The sequence below is a fragment of the Heliangelus exortis genome, chromosome 13, assembly GCF_036169615.1.
Source record: "Heliangelus exortis chromosome 13, bHelExo1.hap1, whole genome shotgun sequence".
Lineage (NCBI taxonomy): Eukaryota > Metazoa > Chordata > Aves > Apodiformes > Trochilidae > Heliangelus > Heliangelus exortis.
In genome coordinates, this window is record NC_092434.1 from 15,924,978 (window position 1) to 15,952,390 (window position 27,413).

General features: G+C 38.3%; 3 protein-coding genes across 16 annotated transcripts in view; 1 reads left to right on the forward strand and 2 right to left on the reverse strand.

Annotated features, from left to right (window-relative positions):
- Positions 1-1,668: 1,668 nt before the first annotated feature.
- Positions 1,669-18,446, reverse strand: PRMT7 (protein arginine methyltransferase 7). Of its 7 annotated transcripts, none has more exons than XM_071756991.1 (18): positions 18,367-18,446; positions 17,563-17,735; positions 16,703-16,739; positions 15,176-15,325; positions 14,532-14,640; positions 14,146-14,258; positions 13,784-14,025; positions 13,474-13,651; positions 12,164-12,291; positions 11,229-11,367; positions 10,672-10,755; positions 9,389-9,436; positions 8,161-8,250; positions 7,378-7,539; positions 6,424-6,498; positions 5,768-5,928; positions 4,684-4,780; positions 1,669-4,174 (listed from the first exon to the last, which is right to left on the reverse strand). In XM_071756991.1, exons 2-18 carry the CDS (start codon positions 17,655-17,657, stop codon positions 4,016-4,018), a joined length of 2,067 nt encoding a protein of 688 aa, XP_071613092.1. In that variant the 5' UTR covers positions 17,658-17,735; positions 18,367-18,446; the 3' UTR covers positions 1,669-4,015. The 7 variants fall into 7 exon arrangements, with proteins under 7 accessions (XP_071613092.1, XP_071613090.1, XP_071613091.1 ...); XM_071756989.1 differs by having other exon boundaries at positions 18,331-18,445; XM_071756990.1 differs by having other exon boundaries at positions 17,563-17,808; positions 18,331-18,443.
- A 41-nt stretch (positions 18,447-18,487) lies between these two features.
- Positions 18,488-24,456, forward strand: SLC7A6OS (solute carrier family 7 member 6 opposite strand). Of its 2 annotated transcripts, none has more exons than XM_071757008.1 (5): positions 18,488-18,695; positions 19,609-19,986; positions 21,873-22,076; positions 22,892-23,021; positions 23,489-24,456. In XM_071757008.1, the coding sequence occupies exons 1-5, from the start codon at positions 18,537-18,539 to the stop codon at positions 23,608-23,610; spliced, it is 993 nt and encodes a 330-aa protein (XP_071613109.1). In that variant the 5' UTR covers positions 18,488-18,536; the 3' UTR covers positions 23,611-24,456. The 2 variants fall into 2 exon arrangements, with proteins under 2 accessions (XP_071613109.1, XP_071613110.1); XM_071757009.1 differs by having other exon boundaries at positions 21,876-22,076.
- A 1,262-nt stretch (positions 24,457-25,718) lies between these two features.
- SLC7A6 (solute carrier family 7 member 6) overlaps positions 25,719-27,413 on the reverse strand; it is a 29,891-nt gene continuing 28,196 nt past the window's right edge. For all 7 annotated transcript variants that reach the window (XM_071756999.1, XM_071757001.1, XM_071757000.1 and 4 more), the window contains 2 exons: positions 27,068-27,251; positions 25,719-26,478 (listed from right to left, as the gene is read on the reverse strand). In XM_071756999.1, coding sequence (XP_071613100.1) covers positions 26,384-26,478; positions 27,068-27,251 — 279 coding nt within the window. In that variant the 3' untranslated portion in view covers positions 25,719-26,383. The remainder of the gene's footprint in view (positions 26,479-27,067; positions 27,252-27,413) is intronic.

Here is a 27,413-nt window from a genome sequence, read left to right on the forward strand (position 1 = left end):
GAGAATTCTGTTTGGGGGGAAAAAAGGGATAAAAGTGGGTCATCTTCATGACAGCTTTTCAAAACAAAACCAGAGCTCGAGGACCTTGTAAATGTACATGTATTACCTATATATTGAAATATTATATATAAATATAAAATATATGAATATATTTTATATGTTAAAACCATATAAGTAAACCCCATGGTTTTAATTATTGAAGTATCTAAGGATTTACTGCCTCAGAGTCTTTATCTGCTGTATCTCGGTCAAACCTCATCAGGCTGCATTTGAAATCACACTGCACTAAGAAAACAAATGATTAAAGCAGAGTAAAGGAGTCAAGGGATTAGTTGATTCTGCATGGCCTTAGGCAAGTAATTTTTAGCTCTGAGGCCCTAATCTTATAGTGAGCCTGGGGCAGATGAAACACTTGAAACACCCACACAAAGCTCAGTTTTTTCTCATCTGAAAAATAGGAATAACGACACATACCTCTCTCTGAGAAGCATCTAAATCATTAAATGCTCATAAATGTCAAGTTTTAAAATCATTAAGTACCAAACCAAATTAACATTTTGCAGTGCCATTACAGTCATTAAGGGAGAACGACAACACAAGCACCCATTGTATTCAGCTCACATTCCTCACTAGAAAAATCTAGGAAGCTTTGATAGTGTCTTCTCCTAACAACCTGCTGTAATCACTAAGAGAATACAAAAGATGAGTGAATAAATGAATTAGTTCTGAACTGCACCCTCTATCTTGTTAAATACAGGAAGCCTACACACAGCAGTTTCAAAGGAACTAATGAAGGAGAAAAGCAAGCTCCAGGATCTCAGTACTCAAACTGCCCAGCCTTCAGACAAAAGATATCCGTTTTGCAAATAAAGGAACAAATGTTCCTTCCACCATGACTTAGAAAACATCCTTTACAACTAAATGCAAGCCTGGTCCTTCACTAGGGCCATGACAATGTGTATTTAACACGTGGCACTTTGTTGCCAGTCTGTTTGTTATGTCCGTTTTAGTCTTCATAGCCGCTGTCAGTTTTTTTACTAATTTTCTATTTCAGTGCATATATGTATGGTGCATCTTAGGACCTCACAAATATTTTATTTGCACATGAGAGCATTTGCAAGTAACTTTAAGAAGGAAACCGACCTAATTTAAAAGTGGATTATCAGCACCCTCTTGTGGAACTCTGGTGTGGTAACTACCATGTACTCAAAAGACTTTCATTACAATTCATAGCTACAGAAAAGTTACTATTTTTGCAGCAAAACTATGATAGAGAAGTTGAATGGCCAGATTTTGTGACTTGCAAACCTGAAACCTGTATCACCTGCATATTAGTGTAAGCATCTCTTCTTCCTCATTAAAAAAAAACAACTGTGAGTTATACACTGTCTTTCATACAATACATGAACTTTAACACTGGTAATTCAGTGATGACAGGAGATCTTTTTTCTACTGAAATGCCCATCTATGCCTGCAGGTCCAGGATCAAAGCTACTGTAATTTATAAAAAAAACTGCCTGTGATGGCCACACAGTGAAGGTTCCTTCCAAGAGAAAGCAGGATTCTTGCTCTGCTCATTAAGATGCCAGTAGCCAGACAGAAGCTCTTGCAACTCAGCATCTCATGGCAATGCTTCTGACAGGCCTGGGGAAAAAATCTGAATAATGCTACTGAGTAGATGTGTTTATTTCTGATACAGAGACTTTCCTCCCCCATGTGTGTGCTTACAGTAAAATGCCCTGTGGAAAAGAACAGAGCTGGAAGAATATTTTTGCTTTGTTTTTGCATATATGGAATGGCCAGTATCCCCTTAAAAGCAGCTGTTTTCCACCTGATTTACAGATCACATGAAGGTTTGAAGTCCAACCTCAAAAATTCATGGAAGCCAATAAAGACTGATACATACACTGAATACTCTTTAATAAATGAGCAAATCTTTCCTCAAGTCACCCAGACTTGCAACAGAAGTTAATGAAAAGTGTGTGACTTTGTGGAAACATCCATAGTAAGGGTTTGCTTCTATGTATCAGCTTCCAGCACCTTTTAAATAAATCCTCAAAGCAGTTTCAATGCCTACACGAGCATAAGCCCCACACATTAATGTTGATCACACTCACAGCGAGTTAAACCACACAGGCTTCCTCAGCACACCCATCACATTCTGTTCTAAGGAATCCACAAGTGCTAAAATACATTCAGTGTTTCATCTTTCCAGCTTTTTTATTTTTTAGAAAGGAGTGACACAATTAGCACTCCAGGTACAGTGAAATACAAGACATTTGTCCTCACATGCAGATAATATGATTCATATTGATTGCCACAGTTCAGTTCTGGAAGAAGAGTGCTGCAGATTTGCTAGCTACTGTATCTAGCCCATACCTTCCACCTTCACTACACCAAATAGTCCCCAGCCTCACAATATCACAAGGGATTAAAAAGGCTCTCAAGTCACCATGCCTACCATCTACAGGAGTGTCCACCTATCTTCAACATAAATAACACTGATAACAAAAAGCTAATTCCCATCAATATGGATTTCTTCCCTTTGGCATTTTAGCAAATCTCTCTGGTTTATTTTTAGCTTAGGCAGTAGGATTCAGGCACATCCATACAGTTATCTTTGAGAAAGTTAACACTAGACATTAAATACCTAAATTAGGTTGCAGTTTGCTCTTATTTTTCAAACATACAAATTCTAATAAATTGCTATGAGTTCTGTGTTCCCTTTGGAACACTGTATGCTTCTGTTAGATCCAGAATTCTTTGTGCAGTTAAGTGCAAAGCACCCTCAGAAACTATTTCAATTATGGAACAAGAACAGCAGCACATCTGTTCTGCATCAGGCCATGGGCAGCATCTACATTTTCTTCTGTGTTATCATCTTCTTCAGAAGCTATAAAATGCAAGCCTTATGCATTCAGACTAGTGTAACTGTCTCTGTACCTTCTTTTTGCTTTTATAAAAGGTGAAGACTTTACCATTCAAAAGGCTTGGCCTTGCCTTACTGTTCCCTTTACAGTTGTACAGCTTATAACAACATGTGAGCTATAAATATGATCACACTCTTATGAAGGAAAAGAGGAAATAATTCCTACTCACCAGAATTCTGTATCAGTGTGACCAGGAAAGTCAAGTACAGAAGGCTCCTGCTCCCTCATGGCTTTTTTCTGGTATTCCTTTCACCTTGCTGAAGTTGCTGCTCAGAGGAAATAGGAGCTGCCTCTGGAGCTGGCTGACATGGCAGTACAGTGATTTTGTATTTCCCTTAACAGGTCACACATACAAAACAGATACATCAACTGGTTGTTCATCTAAATCAGAATTAATTGCACACAGGTCACATACTACAGATTTTACCAACCTCATTTGGAATGCAAGTAAGAAAACCTCAGTTGTGGGCATGTGTTTTTGCAGAACATACAATTCAGCTTAACTGGCAGATACTTAGACCTCTGATAGAATGAATATAAGGCCACATTTTTTAACACAGAATGCATATTAAATATCTACAGATTTGCAAGTCCTTCTGTATCTGGTCAGATGAGCAACACTTTGTCACTTCCAATTAACCTGAATATGTTCATCTTTGAATTTCCAGTTACATCTTTTCCAGACTTCAGTCACTGTTAGGTAAACATCTCTTCAGAAATGCAGCATCTCTGACTCCAGCAGAACATCAGTGCATCATACTTCAATTCACTGACCATTTCACTTTTGTAGCAATAGCTACAACTCACACAGGTCTACAAGTGAGTAGAACAGCTGAACTGTTTTCTTCTTTCCAAAATACCAGTCTCACACTGAAACAGATGATAATAAGTATGTGTATATCTGTCTATAAGTAAAGATTCCTCCCTACCTCCTCAACTATATATTTTGAAATCAAAACCAAAAAGTTTCTAAGAACAGTCAATTTGGTCTCTGAGCACAATAAAAAAAAAATCCCTCTGCCACATAAAAAAAATTCTGTGTAGATTTCTTATAATTTATGAGTACAAGTAAAAGGAAAAGTATTTTATAATGGCTTAAAATCCATGGTAATCTCTCCTGTCTTTGTATTGAAATTTATAGCATATGTGACAGCACTAGGAAGATCTGACAAAGTTTCTGATTCAATAACAGAACTGAAGAAATAGACAGCTTGCTTGCAGTGGGGATTCCATTCACAATTTCCCTAGAGGAGAAAGTTAAACAGAAAGCAGTTAAAACTCCATGATTTTATTACTAATGCATTAAGAGCACAAGAATAGTTGTTGCCAGTTTGGTACACAGTGATGGGAGAGTTGTGCTACACTACACAGTGAAGTTGTAGAGGCAAAAATGGATTGGGTCAAAGAATATTTAGATAGAATACTGAAAATACTTCCTCCTTCCCCTCAAAATTTTGCTCTTGTTAAACTAAGAAAAGGGATCTGTATAAATAAATACTACTTTGAGCTAGGATCACATTTAAGTTCTGAATGTGGTTCAAAACAACGAAAGCACTTGGATCCAATTCAGACTCTCCCATTTTAAGGAACATCTCCTGCTTTCTCCAAAAACCTGAGTACATAGCTCTACAAGTTCTCATGGTATTAAAACAAAGAATACTACTGCATAAACCAAACATGCCCAGCAGAGACCCATTTTTCTGAACTGTTATCCTGTAGACTTTAACATAACAAACTAAGACTGAAGAGATACCTTTTCATTTGATATGTGCATCAGTCCTGTGCTAACAGAGATATCAGCAATTAGATTATATTCCATCCATAGAACTGCTCCATGGCTCTTTCCTTTCCTGGGGAGAGTTGGAAGATCAAAAACTGTTAATTTACACAATACTGACAGCTTAAACACTGCACCCATTCCTCACATAATTTAGGTGAAAACTGTAAATGCATGAATAACTTGTCTCAAAAAATCTGAATGATTTTGTAAGTGATTATTAAGATTATTCAGCATATCTGGAAGTACTTCCTTCAGAGACCTCAGCCACTACTATTTCTGAATTTTAAGAAAATTTCTACCACATACATCTCTACTACAAGTGTCTGTTCCCCAAAGAACAGAAGTTGCCTGTAAATACAAAGACACAGAGACTCCATGCAGATGGTTCTGGATTTTTTTAAACCCTGAATTTTGTTTCACAAAAAGGAAGAAATAATTACCACAATGTTTAAGCTATGTAAGCTCTAGACAGTAAAAAATAACTTTTCACTGGTTTTTAATTCTTAACAGAATTTCAAGTTTGAACAGAATTAAATAAAATCTGTAGTTTGGATTATAATGAAAAAATATCTCCAAAGATGTGGCAAATACCAAGACTGTCACAGTTATAGTTAGAATAGTGTACACTTTAAAGCTAATACACAATAATTTCAAAAGCTCAGTAAGAACTTTTCTGCAAGAATGCAGTAACAGAGAAAAAAGATTAGAGAAAATAAACTCTTGCCTGGGTGTTTTTAAACTTTAAATTAATCTGCTTAAGTCAGAAATCACAATAGCATCTAGAAAAATGTTAGTTTTGAAATACAGGCATATTATCTAAGGAATTACCCATCTGGTGAGAGCCTACTGCAAATAACCACAGGAAATTCATGTTAGAGTAACTTCCACAACTTTTGATGACAATTTTAAAAGCTGTTGAGTACATTCCAACTAATTAACTACACCTTCTATATAATATATTTATACACACAATATCTATATACACACAGACACAGAGCTTGAATATGGAGAAAAAATTAACCATGAAAAGAACACTTACTGCACTGAGAAAACTCACCGTACAAGGTTTACAGAACCCTCTGTGCTGAGACAGTGTTGTGGAACAGTCTCTCTGAAGTCAAATGTCAAAAGTTGCTGGGGGTCAGAGAGTGACTTACAAGGATATTCCCACAGAGGATGAGGCTCTGCTTCCTTTGATTCCCTAAAATTCAGAGAATTCTGAAGAAAGAAACGAAACCATCTGAACACAATCCAAACAGTTGTGTTTTTCAAGTTAATTATGTGTCCTGAACCCAGAATATTTAATCAATTAAGCTACAAGAGGACAGGACTGCACTTCTTAGGCACAAGGGAACACATGTACTTCAGGCATGAACTACTTGCTATGACTATGGCTCTCAGCAGTCAAACTACCAAGTGACCTGATTTCAATTTCAGAACAAGATTTTTAGAGCAGTATTTTTCTTTTTGAATGAACAGTTGTTTCAGAACACAGCAAATGACTGAAAAGCATGGCAAAGGAGAAGAAACATACAACCCCAAAACAGAAGTTGCCATTTTGCAAGACCTAAATAGCAACCATATCTATGAAAAACTAAACCAATGGTGTTTACATACAAATTTTTCAACAGTCACTAAGGACTTTTTTAAGACAAGGTGAGTTTTGTTCTGTTTTGCTAAGACTTGTGCTGAAAATATTTTCAGTTGTCTTACTTGGATCATATCATCCATAGTTTGGACATCAAAACCTTCACAGGTCCCACAGGGGCTCCGGATTCTCCATAAGTCCTAAAAAAACCAAAACAGTTTGTTCTTTGGCTTTATTAAGAGAAACAGAAAATTATTTTAATTTTAGCTGTAGATTAGACATTCAGTAACAAGTCTACTATCTCTACATGCCTAAACCATCAGAACTACTGCAATAATCAGAAGATAGTGTGTTCTGAGAAAATATTTTGCAAGTCACAAATTCTTTAGCCACTGTTTCCAGTTTTCAGCTCCTCTACAGAATGTGCCAAGCTTCTCAACAACCCTATTCATAGTTCAGGGTTATTAAAGCCTTAAGGCCCCCATTTCCATTACCCAGCATATGTTAAGTGCTCCCAGTTACATCAAACATCTTGGAGCCTATTGAACTACCATACTTCCCCTCTGCCACTTCAAAGATCAGTAAAATAATTTCAGCCATGTCATACTATGCCTCTCACTGACTTCAGCAGTCCACTGGACTGGCAATGATTCAGTCAACTTTTGCCTTTAGGATTCCTAGACTGAATCATGCAACTATGAATCCTGTCTACAGTATTAAACTCATAAAGCATCATTTAAAAAACTGGAATTTTGAAGAATATATCATTTTATAAATAACCACAGTTCTCACATGCATGTTCTCACATGCTTCAGTAATATATCTCAAACATAAAGATGTGTTTTTAAAAAAATCAGCCCTTTCATTTAAAGTAGTAAAATTGAGTTAATTTTCTGATAAGAGATGGCTGAAATGGCCAACTCATCTTCAGGATGTCAAATACTATTTTCTGAGGTCACAAGTGCAAAACATTGAAGTGAACAGTATAAAGATGAGATGAACTTAAACAATCCTAGAAGAGTACTCAGATTTAAGTGGCTTTCTATAAATATCAAATGGACAGTTGCAAGCAAACTCACCTGAAACTCCACAATCATCATGTGCAAAGAAGCAGACTGAGGTAGGACAGTGACATTGCTGGCTAAGTGACTGGTCACAGCTGTCCTAGCATACCAGAAATACAGGTTATGCCATGGCAACAAACTTGTAGTAAAAAATGGCTCTCCCACAAGAACAGAAATCTTGGTAAGAAGGAAGGAGATGAAAAGCATTATAATTAAGAATGACTCAGTAACACAGACTGTTTACATCTTCAGTAGTTGACAATGCAACCTAGAAAAAACCTTCTACTGCTGCATAAAGATTTAACTACTGCACGCTGCATATACTGAACAAGACATCTTTTTGATTTCAGTTATCAAATTTTGAGATGTATTTTCCTACAGTAAAGTTTGTAGGAAAATGTTGCAGTTTTAGGTCTGAAGGCTTTGTAACGAGCATCACAGAATTTTGAATTTTTAAACTTAAGGATGCTATTTAAGTATTTCTATATGGACTGCAATCTTCTGAGTGGCTTGAGTGACAAGAGCTACAGCCTAGAAAAAGATATGCAGTTAAACCAGTGTAATTGCCTGAACAACTGGTATGGATTTTGCAGCAAGGGAAAGTCACACCCTTTCAAAAGCCAAGTGAAACCCCTCCCACAATCTTTAGCCTCACAAAGTTTTTGTGGGACAAGTTCTGAACCATCTTCTCAATTACATTTCCTATATAATGGGATTCATGGTGGTCACAGTAGGAAAGCAAGATTCACTTTTACCCAACACCCCACTGAAATTCAGAATTGGACTACCTTGACATACCTTTTTATCTTCCAGATGAGAAGATGACAGCAACTCAGGACGTGCTTCTATTATTTTAATTTTATCTTCAATATTATTTGCTCTAAAAAACTTAATAAAAAAAAAATAGCACATTGCCTGTACCAAAAGCTGCAGTTGACACTCAGATCCATACCAAAATAATAACTTTATTGAAAATAAACAAAAAATAGACCAATAGCAAAAAGAAAATTTTTAAAAACTGCCTACCATAGCTCACCTGGGTGATACCAGTCTGCTCTAGAAGGGTGCATGCACTTGGAGACAACATGGCACATGCCCTACACATTCCTTCAATTAAGTATATAAAAAGGCAGATAACACAAAAGCTGCCTCACCTTCAAACATTTTTACTTTGAAGCATATGGCAAAGATAGTCAAGAAAGACAAAAAATACTTCAGCTATGAATACACAGCATATTTGGCTTCTGTTTGAGACAAGTTTTCTGTCCTAATTTGCCTGCTGCCCATGTTTTTGTGCTCCTAAGCCACAGGGCTGAGATAGACTTCTTTCAAATACATATTGACCACTGAAAAAGACACAGCTGAATGATGACTTCAGAAAGCTGCTTCCAGTAACTTATTAGACATTAGCTGCCTCTCCTGAACAGCCTCCACTCCACTGGCAGGGCTTTCTGTGCTCTGCCTCAAGGAAGCAGCTGAAACATTGCTTGCATTTAAGATCCATTCCCTGCTGTCTCCTGAGAGCCAAAGAGAAGAGCAGGCATTCTGATCTTGCCCCAGCTGTAAGACAGAACTGCTCTGTGCCACTTTCCTTGTAAGACTGGTACAAACTACCAGGATCCTCTCACATTACACCAACAGTCAGGAATAAAGAGCTCAGCTTTTATCACCAATGCAACCAGGGCAGCAGAGCAGCAGCTCAGGCAGATGAGCATCTGCAAGAGAGATCAAGTACTGGCAATTCCCTCTGCTTGGCTCAGCTTCCCCAGTGGTTTATTCACCTGTGGCTAACACTATGAGATTGGATATATCCCCAGTGGGATGTGTTCCTTCAAGTACTTCCATTAAGCTCTGTACAAATACCAGGAAATAATAAAGACCTCCTCTCCCCTCAACATGTCCCACAACAGTCCAGTCAAACTGTAGAATCAAATCCATTAATTGCACTGATTTAACTTCCAAGCAATTGATGCAAGGACAATCAAAGGCATCTGTCTATGGCTTTAACAGAAAATTGAATACTCACTTTTTTCATGACAGAACAGGACACAGAAGAGTTTTCTAACGTAAACACCTAAAGGAAATACATAAGTCAAGCTAGGTTTATAATTTTCAATTAAAAGAATATGCAAATTAACAATGAAGGAACTATTCTGATGCCATAGTAAACACACCTGATAAGAACCATCCCTTTAATTCCACAGTTACCTCTGTAACAACAACAAAACCACTCCCAATAGTACAGGCAAACCAATGCTGTTTTCACAGCCACACAAGAAAAAAAAATCCAACAGGATGCCAAGTACTTGGTTTTTCATTTTTTAAGACATACACAACATTTTAACATTTGCTCTAGGCATGTGTTTACTCCTGAGCAAATGCAAGCATATTGGCCAGCATGCTGAATCAACCACCTTTAGACCTTACTACTTGTAAGCACTATTTCATGTGATCTGACTGCCAGAAGCTGGAAAGAGATCAGATGTGCAATGCAGCACACCAGCCTTTTGAAATAAGAAAAAAATTAGGTCTTATCTAAAACTGGTGAATAGTGAGCTAATATACTGCTACAGGGTAGGAAAATTATTAATCAAGTTTCTGTCCATCCTATTCATTTCCTCTCTCCTCAATAGTAATCTGTGACTAGACACTACTAAAGACCAAAATACAGGGACCATGGACCACTAGTTTAACTCAGCATGTTCATTTATTTCCAGAAATTTACATTCCCACATTATTGCCTAGCATCTTCCTCAGGATTATTACATTACACTACACATACCCAGATATTCAGTCTAACTGTAACAGATTTTAGGTTGAAGAGCCCTTGAGAGATCCCATGAAAGGCAGCTCTAGATTCTTGTTTACACACAGACTTAGTATTCTTACTGCTTCCCATCTTACCATGACAGACATTCCACTACAGATTAGAAAATAAATGTAACTATGGAATTGGAAACATAAAAGAAAAATAGAATTGCCAGACGTTTAGGTTGGTAGAAAGAGTATTTCCAAAAGCACCAAGATACAAGATAGCAAATAGGAATCCGTGGGGAATGAGGAATACCCCTTTCATACAAGGCTCCACATTGATAAACATTTAAAATTGGTGATTATTATCTACCTAGACTTCATCTTGATCAGAGATTAATTTAACCTCCACTTTATCACAATGGGAGCCTCCTTCTCACTTGTTACTGAAAAGGTTTTTAGAAACAAGTAAATAACAGGATGGAAATGCTGAAATTACATAAAGAGAACAAAGAACAAGCTAAAATGCAAAGATCAGAAAAACAGGAAGCACTGTACCTGCTTTGCTCCAAGACAGTGAGCCAGCACAGGCAGCAGGCTGCCATCACTGATACAAAGGCAAACACTATCTGCTTTCAAAACCTACAGAAAATAAAGTCATTGGTATTTCTATTCCAGATGAAAAAGTTTTCAAATTCTAGACATTTTTGTGGCATTTTTTCCCACTTTATATACTTCGACTGAGAGATCCAGTATCAATATACTGGATCAATATAACCACCTCAAGCAGAACAGAATCCTGTAAGAAATGTTCATGTAATCCCCTTCTTTTTCGTCAGAAAAGGTGTGCATAAAAATTTATTGTGTCTGTACTCAACTACCAGTACTCTTTCCAACACATATACAGAGCTGCTACAAATTCCAATGCAAAATGGCTACTTACTATTTTAAAAAATACCAAAGTTTTCATTACAAAGTGTATCTTACATCTGCCAGTGTAAATAACAGATACTTTGTGAGCCAAGTCCTTTAACAAGGGTGAAACAAATCCTATTGCAAATAAAACAATACCTACAGCTATCACAACAGCTAAAAAACCTACAGATAATACTCACTTTCATCAAAGACTTGATATATTGGCTTGTTCTGTTCTGATCATTCAGTTCCCCAAAGCGGGGTCTGTTCCAGAGGAGGTGAGCCTGGCACCTACAAACTGGACTCTCAACACGAATATCTGCTTTATTCTCCTCTTCTCTGGAGAAAAAAAATCAGTGAAGTATTAATTACAGCAGCAGTAACATTACAGCAGCAAACAGGTACAGTTATGCATTATAGCTAATAGGCATGTTACTGCACGTGGGCTTCACTGTTACTTGTTGAAATTTACTTTTTCTTCAGGGACATTTTTGTAGCTTTACATTCCCAAATGAAACAAAGAGCCAATTTTCACATTTTTAAAAGACAAAACCAAGAACCTCCTAAACTTTCCCACTACGATTTTAGGCTTTGATCTAACTTCTTTTTAGGAAGAAGTTACTTGTTTGGATTCCTAAGTAAAAAAGGCACATAAAATTCAGACATTACCTTCTAAAGTCAGAGCTGTGACTGTCATCACAACCAACATTATTAAGCTCCTTTTAATTTCAGCAAAAGGCATTAAGGCCAAAAAGACAGTGCTGACTGGGAAAACAGGAAACTGAGACAGGATAGCATTTATTTCACTCCTTTACCAATATGCTAGCTCAGCTGATCTATGCCTATTTTAGGATTTCCAGAAACCAGCCATGAGTGGGTTTTTTTGTTTCTCTGTCACAGAATGACTCGAGGAGCCTGCAGTCCAAACTTCAACTGTTTTTAAGCATAATGTGCTGCTTTTTCTTTTTTCAACTGTGCATTGCCCATAAAGTGGGCCATCACTTCTTCACCTCTTCACTTCATCACTTCCTCATCTTTATGTTATCTTGCTCTCCTACAAACTGCTGCTCTAAGAGCAGCAAATACTCAAGCTTGGTGTAAAGTAACACCCTTTTTGACACACAACTATTGTTACCTGACTTTCTGTAGGTTGTACCACAGGGAGTACTCATCACGACAGGCAGTCAGGGACACCTTCTCACCCTGGAGAACTGGCTCCTCATTTGGAAGAAAATACACACACTGCATCCAGTGATCTCTCCACTGAAAAGGATTGACAGACAAAACCTCTGGAAGTAACTCATAAGTAGTGAACAGAAAGTAAATAGCAAAAAATCAGTTAGTCAGAATGGACACAACTGTGAAGCACTGAGGTTATGACTACTTGAAAGAATCTTGTTCACATTAGCAAGGTTAAATAAGGACTAATACAGTTTATGTATCAACAAATCATACTTCACAGACTAACAGAATGGTTCAAGTTGAAAGAGACCTTAAAGATCATAAAGTTCCAACCCTCCTGCCATGGGCAGGGACACCTCCCACTAGGTCAGGTTGCTCAAGGCCCCATCCATTTATGTTTTATATAAATTTCTTACAATAAAATAAGCCTGAGATCACTGGCTTGCTGATAAACTAAGCTTGTATTTTAATCAAATGAAAAATAAATACAAATTCACTGCATTTATTGATGCTGTCTCACCTCTAAAATCCACTTCTGTCAGAACCCTATATTGAATTACTGACAGTAACTGCTGGCTAGAGCCTTGTGCATCAAATTAGGTCACTAAGTGTAACTCTTTCAAAAAGCTATTTTCTGTATTGCTAATGTTTCAAGACAATTGGTAATTCTAAGCTGACTGAACACCTGAAGCTTGATAGTTTCCAATTTTATTCTCAAACATTTTCTAGCTTACTTTTGACTAAGCTTATCCTGTTAGTAAGTACATTCAGACAAAAACACAGGAATCTGATGTAAGTTACCTTCTGTTCCTCTAATTATCCAGTAGCAACCCAGCATTCTCCCACACCAATCTTTTTAATGGGAGTATATATATATATATCTACACATATATTACCATAAGTTAGGACTTCTTTGGAAATGTAATAGAGTAACACCATGGAGTAGTATTTTCACAAGGGAGTTAAGGTAAAAAATGTGGAAATCTTTGGTTTACTTCTCAAAATTGAAAGAAAGAAAAAAATCTGGAGCCTTCATTTTTTAAGCTTTACATTAAAGCTCACATTTAAGGTTCCCATTACAGAAAACCTAAAGCAGGTACAACTATCTTTAACTATCATTATTTCTACAATTTGCTTATTTAGCATCTTCCAATACATAAAACAGTAGCAAAATTCCTATACAGCTGCTTAAAACATCCAGTACAGTCCTCACTCAAAATAATTAGTCATCTGATCATGCTATCTGAAGCCTCCATATTTTACCTGGAAAGAAGAACTGGATTTCACCCAGTATGGAGCCATTGAGCAATTTATCATCCCAGAGGGGTCCATGTCAATATCCCACCAGGAGAGAACAATTTGTGCCTTGCCAGACTTTAAGGGCTCTAGTTGCACTCTATAGCAGGTAGAAGCACTTCTTACTGGTTTGCTGAAATCCACACTGCAGAGAAGCATGAAAATTGTAAAAAGAAATCATTTAGCATTCTTCATTTACAAGCTTCCTAGGCTGCAGAGACAACTTATATTACACAGTAGGGAAATGTTGTTTTGAACAAAACAGTTCCTATCTTACCTGAACATAGTCACCACGTCACTAAGGATGGTGAAGTCACTTAAAGGCATCTGGTTCAGTTGAATATCACAGACAGAAGGAACACCTGGACACTTCTCCATTTCTGAAGGGGAGACAATAATTTTTTCACCATCTTCTGCTTCGACACGAACAGGAAACAGTTTGTTCCAGGACCACATTCTCTTGGATTCCACTAACTGGACATATACTCTTGCTCTGTGAGGCACTGCCTCACATCCTTCCTGAGTGTTCAAAACAAAGGGTAAACACATTTGGCAATGACTTACTAACATGCATGAAAACTGCATCAGCTGAAATGTGAGCTGATTTCAAGAAAGGTTGGACTATTCCTATTTTCTTACCTGTACAAGATACTTGTGTGCATGCTCATAAGTTGGTAAAGCTCCTTCTCCTATCAGCTCTGTATCAAATAATTCTGTTACCAGGATGTTTGCACGACATTGCATATCTCCATCTAAAAGACACAATTTAATACTGGAATATTAACACTTAATAGAATTCTTTCAAGAAGATACTATCCTTAAAACACAATTTTAAAAAAGCCTTATTCCTGCGACAGAAATTATTTTCCATTAAAAGTTTACTATGAAATGAAAATTACTACTGAAATACTGTTATTTCTTTTTGAAACACTTATTTTAATTAAAAACATATAGAAAGTAAGACATATTCCTTTATGGTTTTGAGGTTCTTGCCAATTTTTTTATCCCCAGCCTATGTTTTTCACCTGGGCCAACTGTGACTTCAGTCGAGTGCTTGTTGATTACTTTGATCTTGTCACGAAAACCATTTTTTTCCACTATCTTCACAGCAGCATCAGCCATGGGCTTGAAAACCTGTAACAGCAAATGTATAACAAACCAGTAAGCTAACACTAGTTTCTTACATGCCAGTAAAAAAGGAGATGCTCTATCTAATCACAAAGCATTTTATGAGATAGTCTCTTTATTACCATGTGGTCCATGTTATGCTTAAGGGGCTGCAGAATCCTATTGCCAAGAATTGAAACTTATCAATACATGGTTAGTGAATACTCACATTTTTCAAAAACTTGATTAAAGTTTTCCACATTACACTAAGTTTTGATAAGTAGAAGACAGAATACTATAAAACTTGATGTAGAAATTTTAACCTGTACATCTGCAGAAACTGCCCCAAAAAAGAAAAATGTACTAAACCTTTTCAACTATATTTTAAGGCCTAAGTGGTTTTGACACATAAAAGTATCAAGCTTGCACTTCAGAAGCCTCAATACAAAACAGAAATACATCTACTGCACTGGTCTGGCAGACAAAACAACTGCACTGAAGCTCTAAAAACAGGCTATGAAGATGCATGCAAAAGTGCCTGCAACCCATAACAAATGTTTACCTCAACTGCATAGCAGAAGTCTGCACCTGCTGAAGCTGCCATCATAGACAGAAGTCCTGTGCCAGTCCCTATGTCCAGAACAATTGCCTTCTCACCTCTTTCTTTTACTCTGCTCACTGCAGCACGAATACCTTCGTAATATTTCACATTCTGTGGGGGAGGAAAAAAAAGAAGAAGAAAAAAGCAGTAACCTTTTATCCATGTACAGTTTTAATTTTTGTGAAGAAATCTTATGTTCTCCAACTATGAGTTTATAATTAGAAAAAGGTCTAGACATTCTTTATGCTACACAGTCACACCAATGCCATTTTCAGCAAGAGCACATGGTTTTGGATGGATCAGTTTATATAAAGCACATCAATTTTTATCACAATATTCACATCATCATTGATCACCCAGCTATTTATAGTTCATGAATAATTTTAAAAATGCAGTACACTTTCTGGAGCAAATAATAAGATCCATGTGAGATAATACTGTTTTTATTATTTCCCCCCTGCAACACCATCCTAATAGTCATATAATGACCATGAAAGCACAAGAGCTGAAGTACCTTGAATTCAGATTCATGTCTCCATCTACTGAAAAACTCCAACTGAGTTTATAATTAGAAAAAGGTCTAGACATTCTTTATGCTACACAGTCACACCAATGCCATTTTCAGCAAGAGCACATGGTTTTGGAAGGATCAGTTTATATAAAGTACATCAATTTTTATCACAATATTCACATCATCATTGATCACTCAGCTATTTATAGTTCATGAATAATTTTAAAAATGCAGCACACTTTCTGGAGCAAATAATAAGATCCATGTGAGATAATATTGGTTTTATTATTATTACTTCCCCCCTGCAACACAGCTGGATCCCTTTCCAAAAAACTCTTAATAGATACTTTTGATCTATAATTCCAGTAGAGTTGTTTTAATTACCCAGACACAACTTGATCTCTTATTGAGCTTATTAAATGCCTGATCCAACTGGCATATTTCAACTCAGTATGAATTCAAGACTCATAGTGTAGGCACCATAAGTCTTTAAAAAGACTTTTGACTACAGGGCTAGAGTAGAAAGAACATTTAAACCACTCACTCCAGCCTTTATCAGGCCTGTAGATACAGTATGTCAACTTTCTTCTTGATCCCAAGTAGTAAATAAAAGCTAAGAATACCAGAAAAGAATAAAAGACAAACTTTACTTCCATTCCTGTAAAAACTAAGGCGGCCAGATTCACATTTACTGCCTTTGAAATTTCATCTAATGAGCTCTCCCTGTCAAAAATAAGAGGCATAAAATGGCAAAATCAGGTACCAAATGCAAATGTAATATCTTGCTGTAAACAGACCACTACAGTCAGATGTAAGAAGGCATCTGTTCACCTAAGAACAGGTCTGTTATGTTAAAAAGTACAAATCTGATCATCATTTCGTACATGAAACCTGTATAATCATGCAGTGACAGCTATTCAAGAGAAAGCAAATAGCTATTTTTTTACCAATTAAATTTTTTTTGCATGTCTACTTACTCTATCTTTATCATGAAGCATATCTGCATAGCGTGACCTATAATAATAAAAAAACTCCAGTTAAAATACTACATACTGAAGAGCACAACAAAACTCCTACATCTTACATAGCTTCTTTAGTTTTCTCTTACTAAGGCAACTAGTCCCCATGGCTACTAATGCACAGAAAACTGAGATGCACTTTGAGGATAATTCTTTCCCAAATCTAAGGATTAATGTTATTTCAGTGATCTGGTCATCAGCATATAAAGGAACTATGAAAGTGTTGGAATATATCTTCTCCTTAGCAACAAATCAAATACATAGGCCTGTAGAAAAACATCTGTGAAACAGCTAGGACAGATATAGATTCATTCAGAGCAGTACAGAGCAACAAAGGACAGACTAAAAATTGTCTGTCACTTGTTACCAAGATTTAAATTTCTTTGGTCCCCATTTTTTCAAGGGTAGCACTACTGAGATATTCCAAATCTAATCTTCCCAACTGTTACAAACTATTACATTAAGCTCTTAAAAAGTTACTAGAGGAATAGACAAGTGACAACTATTTGTTGCACCAGGGATTTGAATGAAATTCAACCTATGTATTTTGCTAGAACTCTGTCAATGTCAGAATGAAGCTAAGCACCCCAGAAAATGTACAAAAATTTTTAGACACAAGTATTTGGAGAACACTTTACAAAATTCTACATTTGCAGGTCTGCCTTGTACAACACAGGGTACTATAACATTAAGACTGTCCTGCAATCTGGTCATCTTACACCATTGGAACTTCTACAGAGATAAACTCAAAAATTGTTATAAAAACATGCCGAGTTTGGTTTTTTTTGGTAGGTTTAGTGCTGTTCTTTCCAGCATACCTTGCAATTTCCTGATGGTAGTCATAGTCCTCACCCTCTTCTAACCATTCCATTGCACCAGTAGTAGGATTGGCTCTTCCACAAAAGGTCTTCATGATTAATTTCGATTTGTGTTATTTATGTATTATGTGTAGTTGCCCTGGTCTGAGCCACGATAGAACCAATATTCTTTCCTGTAATTTTACAAGCATAAAATTGTGATGGAGTTTCACTGCTCTGGCTTCAGTCTAATACTCAAAATACTGGCTGTGAAAATAAAACAAAAGCACACAATACAACCCACAAGAGCTCCAGTTAAAACAAACACACACCACTGTAGCTCTGTACACATACATATAATTTCCCTATTACACCTGCCTTGAGCAGAAGCATTAGGGATTGCCTGACACAACTCTCTATATGTGTTTTAAACTCCAATTTGTCACCCAGCTCTGCTCATCAACTCGGCCCAGAAAAGAAAAATAGATTTTTTTTTTATGGCAAAACGCCTAACCCTGAGGGGAAGCTCGTCGGGCCGTGGGGGAGCCAAGGAGCTCTCTCTCCTGGGGGTCCCCACACCCTGCCTGAGGAGGGACCTGAGGCCGAAGCAAAGCACCCGCCCGGCGCGGGCGTCACCCTGGGACAGGCCCGGCCGCCAGCGAAGCAGCCTCGGCCCGAAACTTCCCCCCCTGACGAACAACCCGCGACAGGGGACGGCAAGAAGTCTTTTCGCTACCCCCTGTGCTACCCCGAAACCTGCGCGACAGCCCCCAGAAGCCGCTGCCTCACCTCCTCAGGGCCCTGAAATGCTGCGGCCTCACGCACCCCTCAGGGTCCAGACCCAGCGCAGGGCGCCCCGACACCTCCAACACCCACACCGCCGCCGCTCACCCGCCTCACGGCGTCTGTCCCGCCTCCTGCCCGGCATGCACCGCACGGCGGGACCGGGCGGGGCGGGAGGATCCGGCGGCTCCGCCCGCTGCGTGTCGGGCGCCATGGAGCGGGCGGCCGTGCTGCGGGTCAAGCGGAAACGCGGCGGGACGGAGCCGGCCGAGGCGCTGCTCCTTGCCTGCAAGCGGCTGCGCACCGAGTGCGGCGGCGCCCAACCGGTGGAGAAGAACCTCTTCAAGCTCGTGGCGACCGTGTCCTCCAAGGTACCGAGGCCCTGCCCCTGCCGCGGCGCGTCTGGGCCGGTGTAGGCCGAGGCCAGGCCTCGGGCCGAGGGACGGACGGACGGGGGAGGTTTGGTGCTGCCGGGGCATTTCGTTGTCATCCTGAGGGGGCTTTGGAAAGCAGCGAGCTTGCTGTGCTGCCCCACGCGGGTTTCTCAGGATCTCTTGTGGATGCGAAGTTCCTGCCCGTGGCCGGGAGTGTGGAGTCTCGGTGCGAGGTGACGTCCTGTCTCGATAGACAAGTGTACGCGCCCTTCCCCTTCTCCTTCCCTTCATTGATGGTTGTTCAGTTGCAGGGTACAGAATAATAAGTGAATTCTGCTGTTTGAGGTGCTGAAGCTCAGCCCTACAAGGCTAACAGCTTCTCTCTCCAGTCTTTATATGGAACAAAACTGGTCTTTCGTGGGAACTGGTCTTTATAAGAGACTGTGGACCATCACAGTTTTCCAAAGGCATGTGGTTTTGTTTGGAGGGTTATTCTCTGCCACAAAAATATATCGTTTAAAAAAATCAAATTGAACTGTTTTTTATAATTTACAGATATCTTATACTTTTTTCTCCATATCGAAATAATATTGGGGGTTGCCTCATCCTTGGAATTGTTCAAGGCCAGGTAGGATGAGGCTTGAGCAAGCTGATCTAGTGGAAGGTGTCCCTGCCCATACAGGGTGATGATCTTTAATTGGTCCCTTCCAACCTAAACCAGTCTGGGATTCTGTGATCGTTGCCTTGCTTAAAGAAGTAGAAATTACTTGAATGTTTTTAGGAGCATTGGCAGTGCAGTCCTTCAAACAGGAAGCACCAGAAATACTAATTATTAATCACTTATAGGAAGGAGTATGACTTACTACATTGATGGTGTCATTATATTGCTCCTTCTCTTTGTTCTCCCCAGGATGAACCAGTTCAGAAGTATGTTCAAGGAGTGATCACTCGAGACAAAGCAGCTCAGATTCTGCGACCCTCTTTAGGAAGCACTCAGCGAATCCTTCGGGAACTCCGCTCTTCCAAGGAAGTGGCAAGGAAGGAAAACCGGTACCGTGTGATCTCCAGCCATCGACCTCACTATGCTGAGACAGCTGAACCTCTCATCCACGCTGAGGCATCAGCTGATGGTGACAGATCAGACTCTGAAGCAACAGAAGATGCTTCGCAAACGGAGAGCGGTGCTGGGGATAAGAGCTCAGAGTGCTATGGAAAATTCCAGTTGTTCGATATTGTACAAGAAGAGGAGGTGGTGGGAGACTCCAGTGTAACTGCTGCAAAGCCACAGGTCAGCAAATGAACTGTGTGTACTTGAAGTACTTGGGTATGGCTTGACTGGTACATGTGGGAAAACTGACTGCAGAAGTGGTTTTGCCTTGTAAGTATTCCACTATGTAATAGGAGCTTTTACTGGTTTTTTTTAAAGTTGTAATAGTTAATACATTGTATAGGAGGTAAGTTCCACAGAGATTCTGAAGTGAGTAATCTTGTTGAGATAGTCACAAGGAATTTGGCTCCTACTGGAAAGGCTTATTGCTTCCTGGTTTTGCTGCTCCCTGTTCTGATGTATGAATTTTCACATTCATCTGTCAGGTTTTTTATTAACTTCTCTACCTAAAAAAGGAGACAAATTTAATTCAATGTCTTCTTGTCCACCCAGGTGCCTAGGAACGTCACTTGTGGGCAATATTCACTAAAGGAGGAGATACTTCTAAGCCTCTTTAAATAATTCCATTGTGTGGGTTTATTGGGGTTTTTTTGGTTTTTTTTTAGCAGAACTCTAGGTGCTTAGCAGGCTGCTTAAGCCCCTACATCCTCTTTTTATTGGCATTATGAGTTAAGTATGTTTTCAGTTGGAGGAATATCTGCTCAATATCTAGCCTGGTATTAAGTACGAAGCAGCTCTGCCTTCTGTGTAGGGTTGCCCTGCATACAGTGGTAAGATTTTGTATTTGAGACTTGTAACCATAGGGAAAAGAAGGTAACAGAGCTGTGTCTGCTTTCTTTAGCAGTTCACTCTCTGTATGCTTTATTTACACAGCTTGTCACAGCTGAGGAAAAGTGGTGTGCTTAAGGTTAAAGAAGGTGGTACTGGGATGAGGAAGAGCCCAACCAGGTGTCATCCTTCAGTGTTTCTTATGGGTTATTTCAGGGCTTTGCTGTCAAGCTTTAGTACATTCTCACTTTCTGTTAAGCCAAAGCAATAGTACAGAGGTTTGAGATCTGTTAGGTAACTGTTATCTATGATTCTGCTGATCAGAAAACCAGAAATGAACCTGAGGAAGCATCAGAATTTTTTTCTTACTCCTATAGAACTAGCAATAAATGTTGAAATCAAGAAGTAAGCTTTCATTCTGTATTCAGAAGCAAATGAAAGGCTGGTTGGTATCTTTCCCTTGAAATTACTTAAGTAGTTTAGGAGACACTGCTGTGAATTGGTAAAGATGCTCTGAAAAACTCTAGCAGAGACAAATGGGTAGCAAGAACCTGTGCTTGTAAACCTTCAACTACAGGTGACTGCAGAAAATGCTTTGTAAATATTTTTTTAGGGAGGAGAAAGCATTAAGAAACATTTTCTGTCTAGATGTTGAAGTCAGGAATTCAAGGAAAAAGAAAGCCTCTCTGTAGGGCCTGTCAGAATTTTCCTGTTACTTGCTACACCTTCAGTGTTTCTCCTGTGTATTCCATATACTGTAATCTACTTGCATATTATCTGCACTGCTGTATGTGCATCTTCCCTGCAGTGTTGCAAGTGTAATGCTCTGCAGAGCACAGGTTATCTTAAAACTGCTCTCTTCAACCAAAATGTCATCAGAAACAAAAGAACAGTTCTGCAGGATTACTTGAATCCCCCTCAGCAGTTTCTAATGAACTTGTTCCAGGAGTTTTCTCCTATTACCTGAAACAAGGCATGGCTGCACAGCACTATGGTAATTGGGGAATTCTGCAGTGTCTTTCTGAGTTGCTGATGTTCACATTTCTAATTGCTGATTTAATTTCTTATTGCTAATTTGAATTGCTGATGTTCACATGAAACCAGTTCAAGATTTCAGAATGTCACCCTTAGCTAGCTCTTGGCTGTGGTCTACAAAGAAAACCTGTTGGCTGTAACTAATACTTTGTGTGAGTGGCTTCAGTTGAAATAGGCATTTTTTTTATTGTCTTTTTTCTTAGCAGAAGACTGATCCAGATGTGATTCTTTGCAATGCAGTAGAGATGATCCGTGAACGTTTAAATGTTTCTGAAGATGGTAAAAAAGTAGAACACTGTGAGAAAGAAGATGAGTATGTGTATGACATCTACTGCATGGAAACATCAGTCCCTGGCTGGATCCAAAATATCCTTTCTGTACAGCCCTATACAGAAGACTATGAACTGGTAAGCAGATCCTTCTGAAGGAGAAAGTTTGTGAATAAACATGCTTCAAATCCTATCATTAGAACTTGCCATGCCAAGAAAAATACTTTGAAATACTACATTGTATGCTCAGTGACTTCTGTGCTAGGCTTTTTGTAACTGTCAGTCCTGCCTTCCTCCAGGCCACTGAAGGGACAGTGCTCACATTCACAGAAGAATTAATATGGCTTCAAGTTGCCAAATGAATTTTGGCACACAAATGTAACCTTAAGTAATTCACTTTTCATTTGTGACTAGGAGACAGTGATTAAAATGTAGTTGTAAACATGGCTGAGTGGAAAAAGGAGCAAGGAGGGGCACACAAATTTTTCAATATTTGAGAATTTGACTTTAAACTTAATAAAATATATTTTTCTGTAATGGACTTGTCCTTCAGTGACTGTGGAGCTAGGAAGTTAAATGTAAATGTGATCAACAGACCTGCATATCAGGAATGTGAAGCTACTTTTTCTTTTCCTTGGTCTATTGCATTACTGGAGAAAGGAGAAAGATTGACCTAGATGTTAACCTTAGCATTTAAATGCTGAAGTGGTACATGTAAAATCTAAATGTGTGACTTAAACTGATTTTTTGCCTAAAGCAGATTGCTATTTTAAGGTGAAACATACTGATAGCCCAAATTTTTCTGCAGTATATTTTTGTGCAAATGCAGAATTACTTCTGTTTGCAGTAGGTAAGTATCTCCTAGGTCTTTATGATCAGCACAGCATTGTATAGATGCATGAAAAACTGTTTAACCTGAGTGTCTGTACTGTGAATGTTGTGTTGACATGCAGGTAGGTGATGAACATGTTCCAGAGGAAGTATATGAAGATGAAGATGATGAAAATGATGAAAACAACTGGCGTAATGATTATCCTGATGAAGATGAATTCTTGCCTGAAGAAGATGGTGATGAAGAAAGAGGTATGCTTGTCACAAGTACTCTTTGCTTTCTTGCTGTGCTTTTTAAATAAAAAGCCCATCTGTTTTTTATGCACTGTTGCTAAAAAAGCAACTAACTGAGCACTGCTCTCATAATGGGTTAAATCTACTTAGACAAAGTTCATGTTTTTGGAACTACAAGGAATCTTAGTGGTTTTGCAAAATCAAAAATAAGAACTCCACTGCAGGCTGCTGCAATTACAAAGGATTGTGTGTTTTGGGAAGGAGTAGATGATTAGGTTCTGTGTACTTGTGAAACACTGTCTCTTGCTTTCTTAACTCCCCATCCAGTATGTTCCAAGCACAATTCAGACTTCCCTTAATACAAAAGTTGCTCAGATGTTGTATTTTTTAGGGTGAGTTACTCAAGAAGCTTAGAATAGTTTGATCAACCTAGTTGTTTAACTCAAAAGCAGGGATAATTAAAAGTGCTGATGCTCTTTCTTTAGAGTCTGAAGAGAGCTTCAGTGATGAGGAGCAATGTTACAGAAGAAGAACTTGGAACAAATACCAAGAAGAGGTTCTAAAGGAATTAGGATATGATGAGATCCAGGACTTGGATTCTGACTAACAGCCTTTTTCTGAAGATGATATTCTACTGTTGTAGAATCAACATCCATTGATGGCTATTTGTAAGAACAGTGAATTAAGAAAAAAAAAAACAACAGCAAAACACAACAAAACACCACCAAAAAAAAACCCTGGAAAACTCTTCCAGTAAAAGTTGTGCTCATTGGGACAGTAGGAAACCAGTCTTTATTGGGGTGAGGTCTAAGCTAAATTCTTGCCTATCTGGCCCTGTGGAATTGTTGGTAACTAGAATGGCTCAGCCTCATGCCTTCTGACTAGGCTTGAATATTAGATACTAGACTGGGATTCCAGGAACCACTAAAACCTTTTACTATCTAAGCAGCTGACTTCAGCTGGCAGATGTTAAATAGATGAGTGAATATGCAATTCTTACAACAACACAAATTTTCATTCCAAGCAAAAGATATTAAATGCTGTAAAGACAATTTTTCTGCCCAGTCTGTGATGAAGTTCTGAAGGAACTTTTTAAAAATTATTATTGCTAAAGCTGCATGCCCAAGTGTTTGTACCTGTACCAGTGATACCTTCATGTTATATATGGAGGTACTGTTGGCAGCAGCCCTTCCTGTCATGACTGGTGTGTCACATCTCAGAAGATCAACGTGCCTGCTGTGGTGGCAACTGAAAGTCTTGGAAAAAGATGCTCTGTCCTACTGCTTTCTACTGTATTTGTTCCTAGGTTTCAGGCTGCCTTCTTTAGAAGTGTTTGAGCATATGAAATGCCTGGATCTGTTCATTCTGTTGCTGGAGATCTCTCCAGTAATTGTAATATTGGAGTAGAACAGTATATATGCTTTACATTGTAAATAAAGAATTTTTAACTAAATTTTCTTTAATCTTGCCTGTTTGGCTATACAGAGTATTTCAGCACTTTCCTCCTTGAGTCTGTAAAAAACAGCTAATAGGATGTTGGATCAAGGCCAGGCATGAGCTGGAGGTTGCAGCATTGATTTTAGGTCAGTTCTGGCTGGTGATGTCAAGGTAAGGGAGGCAAGTTAATTTTTTTCTTGATTACATGGAAAGGTTAATGTGGCCATTATCTTATCCCCAACCCTGGCCTGTTACAGTTATGCTGCCTGCTGGACAGATGTCTCATCTTGGATACTGAATTCATGGTGGACTTGGCAATGCTAAGCTAAGAGCTGGACTTCATAAGGTCTTTTCCTTCAAAAGGTCTTTTCCTACCAAAATGTTTCTAAGCTTAAAAAGCTGCGTTATAATAGTGAAATACCAGTTTTCACTAAATACTGAAAAGACCCAACATGTTTATGTGCCAACTTTGCACAAAGTTCCTCAGCCAGAATTTATCTTGAATCCCAATGCTGCTTCACAAAGGTAGCCCCAGACTCCATATTATGATATTCTTCACCCTTGTCATTATTTGTAATTTATTTAAGGTTATTTGGATTCTTGTACGTACTGACCAAGGTTTTCTCAACTATTCAAGTATCTAATGCAAAAAGTGGTGCAGCCTTTGAAGTGTGCATTGCTTCAGCCATATTCTTGTGATTACAAGCTTTAGTTCAACTTAAATGCCTCTTAAAATACATGTGAGGACAAACTCAGGTCAACCGAGGTAAACAGGTAAACTCTGATAAAAATGCTAGGTATGTTTTTGAAGTATATCTCACTCAGCTGGCCAAACAGTGTGGTTTCATATTAGCTTTTTCTGCAAAGCCAGTATCAAAGTGTCCTGATCTTAGGCTTATGATGCTGGAATTACAAATACTAATTAGCATCAGTTTGTATTGCAATACTACTTTCTAGTTCTGGTTTTATTCCTAGTTTCACTCCCTGCTACTTGGCTTTTGAAATTCAGGTTGCTGCCACAGAACTTTCCTTCTGCTTCAGGTGAAAAAAAAAGGGTGTGATTTGTTCTGTGAGTTTCTGGATGGTCACTTTCTAGTGAACAGCACTGAAGTTTATAAAGGGAATTTTCTGATGGTTGAGGTAGAAGTGCTGATGTCTGTTCACTGAAACAGTTCAGAAACAAATGCTTACAGGCATCAAACTACATTTATTTTTGTAAGTTTCATAAAGTCTGTCAGAAACTGACCAAGTACAAACAGCCTTAAAGGAAAAAAATAATCAAATGGTAATCAAATCTTTAATGCCAAGGTGTTTTGTTGATTAAATCTTTGACACAGTCAGATACCACATCTCCATACAGTGTACAGAATAAAATACCTGTAAGAGGGAAATGTTGGTTCAGGCTTTAGCAGTAAAGGACAACTTTATTCATTTTTCAGCTAATAATGACAGATCAGGTAGTTTGTTGTGACCAGCTGTCAGTTCTGAGATAAGAACTGAAATAGCACAGCAAATCATTTCATGCAAACATCCAGCCTAATTAAACTGGACATAATTTTCAGTCTTTTGAGTCAAAGTGGTTTTCAGTCTAACTTAAAAAGGCATTACTTCACTGCCTGGTTCTGCAGAAATCTAATTTGATCCATTAGCTCTTACCATTTTAATACCAATTTTGAAGAGGGAACAATATTGATGCATAGCTTGTGTGCCTGAAATGAACAGGTAATCATTAACCAGTAAAAACATGCCCTGAAAATATGCCAGTTTATGAGAGTGACACAAGGGAACAATTTATGTGGGAATCCAGCAGCCAGATAAGTACATTTGCAGTGTTTCTGAAAGACCACTGAAAAGTTCTCACGCTTTTTCCAGTTCCATGTCTTCCCTTTTGTTGTCATAACTGTTTTATCCTTTCTCCTGTTTCTTGTAATGGCTTTGGAATTTTAGGTAGATTTTATTTCTAACTTCTTTTCTTCATTTGAGTCCATCTCAGTTAAAACACATAAACAGAGCAGCTGTACTTTTCGTGTGACCGTACCTGCATGGGAAAATGAAAATAAATCAAAAGAGCCACCTATTTCAAATCTTAATTACACAACATGCACCTGAAAAATGCCAGTTATTTGTCAAAAATGCTCACTTAAGGGGAACAATAAAATATAAAACGTCTTCCACTCAATGTTTCTAAACAGGGAATGTTTAAAACAGTTCTGTTGATTAAGGTGTTTTTCTTCTTTGGTGCCCCACCGAGTAACTTAAGTAAAATCTTTCTTCTCCTTAATTGATAGAAAAATAAAACAAGAACTTCAAATACCAGACCAGGAAAGTGACAAGATTACCAAGTATTTACGTCTTAACTAGCTGCTGCAGCACCACACCCTGTTGACCTTTTTTTTCCCCCTCTTTCTTTTACTTATTAAAATACCTTTATCTTGACAAGTCTTCTCACCTTTTTTCTTCCTTTTCTCTCCCTCATCCTGCCTGGGGTGCTGATAACTGTGCATCTCTCTGGGTGTTTAGCTGCTTGCTGGAGTCAACTGATCACAACCCTTTTCATCAACAAACTGACATTCCCTAATTTAATTATCCACTTTCCTAACAAGGTCTCCATCTTTGAAAAAACTTACCTAAAATCTTGTTGATAAACTGAGGTCTCCTTGATGCAGGTAAATAGACTCCCAAGAAAAAGACTGGAATTCCAGATAAAGCAATGGCAATCCCAATCAGTGAATTTACTGTGTCACTATACAGTGGCACTACCACCAGAAATACTGTGCATAAACAGAATATTATTGGGAAAGCCACACTCAGCTGCAGAGAGAAAAAAACAGAAGAGAATGTTACTGAAATATTACTTGCCTAGAGTTTACAAACTTCTAATGAAAGGTAAAGGAAAATACAACAAAATACAGACTTTTCCCTGCCAACTTCACTTTGTGAAATTATCTGCTCCTCTTCTTACACATCTGGCTA

What these genes read in the sequence shown, in the direction of transcription:
- PRMT7 (XM_071756991.1), bottom strand. Translation starts at nt 17,657, where the DNA reads ATGAAGACCTTTTGTGGAAGAGCCAATCCTACTACTGGTGCAATGGAA. An exon ending in GGTTCTGTAAACCTTGTACG is followed by an intron (nt 4,781 to 5,767) that starts GTGAGTTTTCTC and finishes AACTCTCCCCAG; the next exon opens with GAAAGGAAAGAGCCATGGAG. An exon ending in TGCACATATCAAATGAAAAG is followed by an intron (nt 4,175 to 4,683) that starts GTATCTCTTCAG and finishes TTTCTCCTCTAG; the next exon opens with GGAAATTGTGAATGGAATCC.
- SLC7A6OS (XM_071757008.1), top strand. Translation starts at nt 18,537, where the DNA reads ATGGAGCGGGCGGCCGTGCTGCGGGTCAAGCGGAAACGCGGCGGGACG. An exon ending in TGGCGACCGTGTCCTCCAAG is followed by an intron (nt 18,696 to 19,608) that starts GTACCGAGGCCC and finishes TGTTCTCCCCAG; the next exon opens with GATGAACCAGTTCAGAAGTA. An exon ending in ATACAGAAGACTATGAACTG is followed by an intron (nt 22,077 to 22,891) that starts GTAAGCAGATCC and finishes GTTGACATGCAG; the next exon opens with GTAGGTGATGAACATGTTCC.